Source organism: Myripristis murdjan, chromosome 24 (assembly GCF_902150065.1).
Source record: "Myripristis murdjan chromosome 24, fMyrMur1.1, whole genome shotgun sequence".
Lineage (NCBI taxonomy): Eukaryota > Metazoa > Chordata > Actinopteri > Holocentriformes > Holocentridae > Myripristis > Myripristis murdjan.
This window is the reverse complement of record NC_044003.1, coordinates 24,809,463-24,816,142: the sequence shown is the minus strand read 5'-3', so window position 1 is coordinate 24,816,142 and position 6,680 is coordinate 24,809,463. Positions and strand designations below refer to the sequence as shown.

The 6,680-nt window shown below is 44.2% G+C and overlaps 2 protein-coding genes across 3 annotated transcripts; one reads left to right on the top strand and one right to left on the bottom strand.

Moving 5' to 3' along the window:
• Window positions 1-431: 431 nt before the first annotated feature.
• Window positions 432-4,185, bottom strand: mgat2 (alpha-1,6-mannosyl-glycoprotein 2-beta-N-acetylglucosaminyltransferase). Of its 2 annotated transcripts, none has more exons than XM_030047529.1 (2): window positions 3,980-4,185; window positions 432-2,248 (listed from the first exon to the last, which is right to left on the bottom strand). In XM_030047529.1, exon 2 carries the CDS (start codon window positions 2,006-2,008, stop codon window positions 593-595), a length of 1,416 nt encoding a protein of 471 aa, XP_029903389.1. In that variant the 5' UTR covers window positions 2,009-2,248; window positions 3,980-4,185; the 3' UTR covers window positions 432-592. The 2 variants fall into 2 exon arrangements, with proteins under 2 accessions (XP_029903389.1, XP_029903390.1); XM_030047530.1 differs by lacking the exon at window positions 3,980-4,185 and adding an exon at window positions 3,457-3,760.
• Window positions 4,186-5,103: 918 nt separating this feature from the next.
• On the top strand, window positions 5,104-6,170 carry rps29 (ribosomal protein S29). The gene is made up of 3 exons (XM_030047531.1): window positions 5,104-5,261; window positions 5,726-5,825; window positions 6,051-6,170. The coding sequence occupies exons 1-3, from the start codon at window positions 5,107-5,109 to the stop codon at window positions 6,057-6,059; spliced, it is 264 nt and encodes an 87-aa protein (XP_029903391.1). The 5' UTR covers window positions 5,104-5,106; the 3' UTR covers window positions 6,060-6,170.
• The last annotated feature ends 510 nt before the right edge of the window (window positions 6,171-6,680 follow it).

Sequence of the window (6,680 nt, the reverse complement as noted above, 5' to 3'; positions counted from 1 at the left end):
ATGATGTAGTCTTTTTAATGCAGTGTACCTTAAGCGACATCCTTTTGCAGTCAAGAAGTAATGAGACCCTGGCTGTGCTCTAGAAACCTGTTGAGGATCAGCTAAGTGGGAGATTATTTAAATGGAACAAGGTGTCTCGAAGGATCTCCTTTGATCTCAGCAAATTTATGTGATATAAATATCTTCAAATTAATTATGCATGCACAGAGGGACTGCTAGGTCCACAGATTCACCAAATTTATGACTGCCCTTCCCTGCTCTTTCCAATTTACAACTATTTAGAGATGTTCTACATTTTCAGTGTAACTTTAGGAGTATTTTAATCTAAATGATCAAGCCTCTGCATAAAAAATACTCCACTATGTTGTCTAGGAGAGCGATAAATGGACTTGTCATGAATCAGTCATAAATAATTCAATAGAAAGACATAGTAGTGTTAAAGAGGCCCAAACCCAACATTCTTATTTATTTGGAACAGTCCAATAAAACAGGCAATATGAAGAATAGTCCATAAAGATTTACTTTTTAAAAGGCTTTCTTTTCTTTAAAGAGGATGCAAAAGACATAGTAATATATAATAGTAGCAATAAGGTCACTGTAATCGAAGGTAACTCTTGCAGAGTTCATGGTCCCTGATGTCTCCCCAGCCACCATTTTTAACGTGTGGGGCCACCCCTCCAGCCCCGTTGGCTGGCAGTCTCTTTGTTATCAGGAGGTTCTTTGGGAACAGCTGGTTCCCACTGCTCTGTAGGATGTTTTCTATCTTGGTTTTCTGGCTGACCGGCATGCAGGTGGACTTCTTGTGGTGCATGCCACAGTCCCCAGCATGAAAGATCCTCGGTGCCTCACTAACCATGACCTTCCAGTAGGAGGGCAGGCAGGTCACGGTCAGGTGCTGTAAGGACCAGTCCCAGTTGTAGTCGTCATAAGTGCAGAAGGCGTCGGTGCATTGGATGAGCTTTTGGTACGTCTCCCTACTCAGAGCCATTCCCATGTTGTGCTCGGTGGACTTCCAGGCTTTCACCTCCACCTTGTTTGCTTTGCTAGAATAGCCGATGTGGCTGTAGCTCCCCAGTGAAAGGATGTCACAGTCTGTGCACTGTTCCCTTTTGAGAGCCGACATCAGCTTTAAGAGATGGAGGAAGTCTGGGGACAGATAGTGGTCCTCCTCAATCAGCAGGACCAGACCCCTGTGGTCCTTCAGAGCCCGGACTCTGTCCCATACAAAGTGCAGCTTCCACCACCAATGGTGTTTGGTTTGGGAGAACTTAGCTTCGCGGTAGTGGCCAAACGAGTCGGGGTACTCTGCGTTGATGCAGCCCAGCTTTAAGGCGTCTTTCTTGGGAATGTCTCGGGGACAGTCCCGGGGATCGTTGCCAGGGAACTCCTGGGGGTACAGCTGGATGCTGAAGGGGAAAAAGATCTGGAGGACCTGGCAGAAATCAACAGAGGACACCACCTGATTGATCTCAGGGGACCAGAAGTCATGGCTGAATATCAGCAGTATGCTCTCCACCCCCCTGGCCTTCCGCAAACTGTCCACCAGCAGCTTAAGGTAGTCTGGCCGGTTATGGACCTGAACCACCACAACCAGGTCGTCCTTTTGCCGCGCTGCCTTAAACTTCTCCTCGTTTCTTATCGTCTGGTCAAAGTTGAGCTGGAAGACGATGCCACGATAAACTAAAGTGGTGTTGTCTACCTCCGGCTTGGCTACTTTTTCCTTATCCTTCTCTTTTTCTGTGTGAGTCTCATTAGCTTGTATGATCGGTGGTGGCACAGGTGCCCGGCTCACAGCAGGTGTGGCTTGCACCTGGTTATTGTTGTTGTTGCTGCTGCTGCTGCTACTGCTGCTGCTAATGCTGCTGCTTCTCCTCACAGTCTCCACTTCCTTTGGAAAAGCTCCACTGCTGTTCTTTTTCTGCCTCCCACTGCTCCAGAAAGCTAGGCCACAGACAACAATAACCAGAGTCAGTATCACCACCTTCCTCTTGTAGATTCGGAATCTCATGATAGGTAGTCAGTGACGTGCAAAAGGAGAGAAGCTGATTGTTGGGGTACAGGTCTGCAAACCGGATGATGTGTGGAGCAGGCCTGATTAAAAAAGAGGTCGTGAGACACTAATTGTCGGCAATGTGAACTGCTGGAATGTAAACATGGATCCCTCTGGAATGTCAGTGGCGCCGGATGAATATTCCATAAGGCATGACGGTCGCTGGGAGGCAGCAGGGCAGCAGTGTGCATGAACCCACTGGATGAAAAACACATAAATAAAGTTAGAGTATATCACGGCGGCACACCTGAAAACAGTAATAACAGATGCATTCCAGACAGAAGGACACTGGCCTCAGGAAAGTGCATCACTGAAAACACAAGCATTATAATTAAAATATACTTTGCTGCTAATTAGCTCTTCCTGGTCCATTCTTCTTGCACAAAACAAAATTTTGCCTTTGGCTGTATAACCAGTGATGGCTTCCGATTTGATCCCTCACCTCTTTCCTACATGCCGAGGCGCTCTGTCACATTCAGTACACACTCTGTAAATGAAGACATGAGGAAAATCGACAGAGCTGTAGTGTTATGTGAGCAATAGCCTCTATAAGGCACTGTGTAACTTAATGGTTGCAGTGTAGCTCTATCTGACAGGATTAGGGATTTGAGTCCTACTGCAGTCGTAGTAGTCATAATAAAAATGTGTGCAGCCCTGGTGCTATGAGGCACTTTGAATTAAACAGCAAACCGAATGGCACTTGTATTATGGGTGGGGGAAAATTGATTCGCTTAAGTATTGCAATTCTTGGTACAACTTTTATCGATTTATTTAAATTACTGAAATTTAAAGTAAAGATGTTGCTATTATATGAAACTAGCCCACTAATTGAATCTGTTGGTTCCAAGTATGTCATGCTAGGTTGTCAGTAAGTAACTAAATATCGCTCCAAAATTAGGCTAAATTATGGCGAAGGAAAATACTGGCATGGCCAGACCCGTGACCCCAAGATATCTGAATGAAAAAGGGCTCTATGGGTACCCACGGGTCTCCCCTTTGCAGACATGCCCACCTTATGCTCATCCCATGCAGTGTGATTCATGATGTTAGCCCCAATAGTGGCCATTCCATTGTAGTGACACCATGTTTTGAAACTTGTATAAACCTATTGTGATTTTACATCCACAAACTATAGAATAATTCAAAAAAACAAACATCACAATAAACTCTAATGTCGAATCACAATACTTAAGAAACACAATACATATCAAATCGGCACCCAAGTATCATTGTAGCACTGAACTGGGAGACAAACATATCGGCCCAACCCTAACATCTATGCATGTACTTTACGTGACATTACATTGGTTTATTTCTTTCAGGAGGCACAATAATCACAGCTCATTAGTTGGCATGATACACTAGAGCGAATTTACTTTCTAAACTTGCAATATGCATGCCCTTACACGTCCTGTCATGTTGCTTTCCACTGAGTCGTTTCTTGCACTGCGCCTTGCCACAAGCCGAGTGAGTAACCCATTTGTTTTGCACAGGAAGCCTCTTCTGGCTTTTCTCTCTGCATTAGTTTACCATTACGACCACTACTTTGTCCAGGCCGTGTTATCTTCACATTCCCCACAAATAACGTCACGTTTGAATGATACGCTACTAGTTTCCAGTCCTAAACTAGCTGCTGTGGAGCCTAGCGGACACACGACTCCCCGGCTCGACTCGGAAACGGTTTTAAATCTGATTTAAACCCGGTGTGTTTGTCGGCCAGGTGACGCTAAACACACTCGCAGCCACCAAAAACAACAGCTGGCGTTGCAGCAGCTCGTACTGACAGCTATATACACATGCTAACGCTGTAGCTGCGCTCCGCTAGCGACTAGCAGCCCGTCCAGATGAACCCCCGTCGACAGCAGCGTCCATTATGAACCAGTGAAACCATTTTTTTTTTTTTTTTTTTTTTTTTTTAGCGCTAGTTACCTAAAACTGGAGCAGCCGTGCGGTCCTTTCAGCTGAACACATCAGTACGGTGGCGTGAGGCTCTTCTCCTTCTCCTCCATTCCTACCATCCGGCTGCCGATGTCTGCGTTAAAAACCAACTACTCTGCTAGCTAGAAATACACCAAATACCACTGCCTCCCTCTGTCCCACAATGCACTGGTCCAGCGGGGGGCACCCCAGATACCATATATGATGCTCCAGTCTCTCTAATGCTGCTGCTGCACACACACTCACAGACACACACCGTCCCAGACACACACAGACACACACAACCACTAATACATCTTTATACCATCCTCTCAGTGCAAGCTCATCATAGGCTGAGGGTTTTAATATGTAGCTGCTTTCATGATGCAGAGGGTTATTTACCAGGCCCACGCCGATTTTCAGCTGTTCAACTTACTGAGCATGTCACACTTGTGGTTATTGTTGGGATTATTGAGTGGCAGGTGCCTTTACATACTTTCTTTTTCACGTTAGTCAGGGCTTTCATCGCCGTTTTAGTCACCAGCATTCAGCAAAAACAAACAAACAAAGTGTCATCATGCCTTGAGATATTTTATAGGATTATTATAGGAAATTAGTGTATCAGAGAATGTAATCATTAGCCAAACCAATGTTAAGCTCAAGTTAAACATGTGGAGGCACTCTATAAAGCATAAAAAAGCATTTATTTTGAAAGTGTTCAAGTTCCATAAAGGCACTTTATGCCATGTAGAGCTTATACATGTTGTTTTATTGTTATTCAATGCATGTATGTTCATGTATTCTATGTCTCTGTGTGTTTATTTATGTTGACCTATATGGACTTAAAATCTGAAATAAAGCTTGAAATGGATTGCGCAGGAAAACTGATTTAAAACCGGTAATTATCACAAGGCAAGCACAATTATGAATTCAAAGGCGCTGTGTTTTAATAAAAGTATTCATCTGTGTCTATTTTTTTCTCAGAAGATATCTGTGCATTAACTAGTTATTGTTGCCGTGTCTACTGATGCCACCTGGAGTCTCCGATGCTCCACTATCAGGTCGACCACCATAGAGATATCTATGTCGACCACCACACAATGGTGTAGCGCTTCCGGGCACCAGGGGGCGCCACGCCCATGTTCACAGCCGGAAGGACAGGCCGTGGGAGATTCATTTGCGCATGCGCGTCCCTTTTCCTTCCTTTCCGACGCTCGAGCGAAAGAGACAAGATGGGCCATCAGCAGCTCTATTGGAGTCACCCCAGAAAATTCGGACAGGGATCCAGATCCTGGTCAGTCCTCTTTAAATCATATCAACTAGTGATTATATATCACAGAGAGAAGCAGTTTGACGTTTTGTACCGCTCCCTGTGCTCGAAAAATTATTACCAAAATTGCACCGCATGGAGACGGCGGTTGAGCCAATATGGCGGCGGATGCAGTGGCGGCTAGCTACAGTGCCGCTGCTGCTGTAAATTGACTTAAGCTCCATTGTGCGTGCGACAACAGTGTGTATCGTCACTAATATTCAAAACATGTCCATGTAACTTGTACGTGTTTTAGTGAAATCTCACTCGAGCTAAGACTCAGTCGCAGAAAGCTCATCAGCTGATTTAGCTTAGCCCCAATGCAAATACAGAGGGATGTGCGCCGGAGCTAACATTAACAGCCAGCAGTCAATATTGTTATCCAGTCGCTTAATTTTGTTGTCTGCTGTTGGCAGCCAGTAGTAACATTCACCATTTTCTTGTTTCAGCCGGGTATGCTCGAACAGACACGGGCTGATCCGTAAATACGGACTCAACATGTGCCGCCAGTGTTTCAGGCAATACGCTAAAGACATCGGCTTTGTCAAGGCAAGTACTACTGCGGTTTCATCTCACATTCAGCAAATATGTGCTAATTATCTTTGACGTGTAAGGGATCTGAACATAAAGGCAACTTCGGTATTTTACGCCCATGTATTCTTAAGTTTCAGTTTTGTCAGTCATGTTGTCATCCATCATCTATGTGTTTCACTGAGCTTCAAATGTTATGCAGTGTCATAGTAATAACTACCTTCATGTGTTATTTTCACACAGCTGGACTAGATGCACTGCACTGAAGTCTCCTCACCTGGGTGAAGCAGTCTCTAGAGGCAAGGCGGGCCAAGATGGGATAATTCAGTACTGCAAATAAATCTGCTTTTTTGTCCAAGCTCACTCTCCTGTTTGTCCTTTCATTACGAATGTTGTTTCAGCAAATTGTGTAGCTTCATTACAGCCAGCCATGTAGAAAACATAATGCTGAGTGGAAGTCCTTGACATATCAAATTTCACTTGTGAGATGTTTTCAGGGAAGATGAGGATGGATAAAAGGTTGCAGCTGTACCTAACTGATAAATAGTCTTTGTTAAATGATCAAAACATATTTTCAGAGTTCCTCTTCGGGAGATGTTTGCAAAGAAAGTCTTACAAATATGGAGCCAAACTAAGTGTTGGACACAATCTTACCTAGTTAAATTGCTCATTGCTTAGCCTTGCCTGGGTGAAGAAATTTTCATCATGTAAAATGCCTCAGTATATAATTTATCCTGTTAGATGTACTGCACAAAAAGCTGCCATTTGGAAGAATATTTCCATAGTAACGCATTTTAACTGTTTGCATAGTTGAGTCCCGTGGGTGCTGGCTTGATGTTTAGCCAATATGGGTAGACCACATAATATGCAAAT

What these genes read in the sequence shown, in the direction of transcription:
- mgat2 (XM_030047529.1), bottom strand. Translation starts at nt 2,008, where the DNA reads ATGAGATTCCGAATCTACAAGAGGAAGGTGGTGATACTGACTCTGGTT.
- rps29 (XM_030047531.1), top strand. Translation starts at nt 5,107, where the DNA reads ATGTTCACAGCCGGAAGGACAGGCCGTGGGAGATTCATTTGCGCATGC. An exon ending in GGACAGGGATCCAGATCCTG is followed by an intron (nt 5,262 to 5,725) that starts GTCAGTCCTCTT and finishes TTCTTGTTTCAG; the next exon opens with CCGGGTATGCTCGAACAGAC.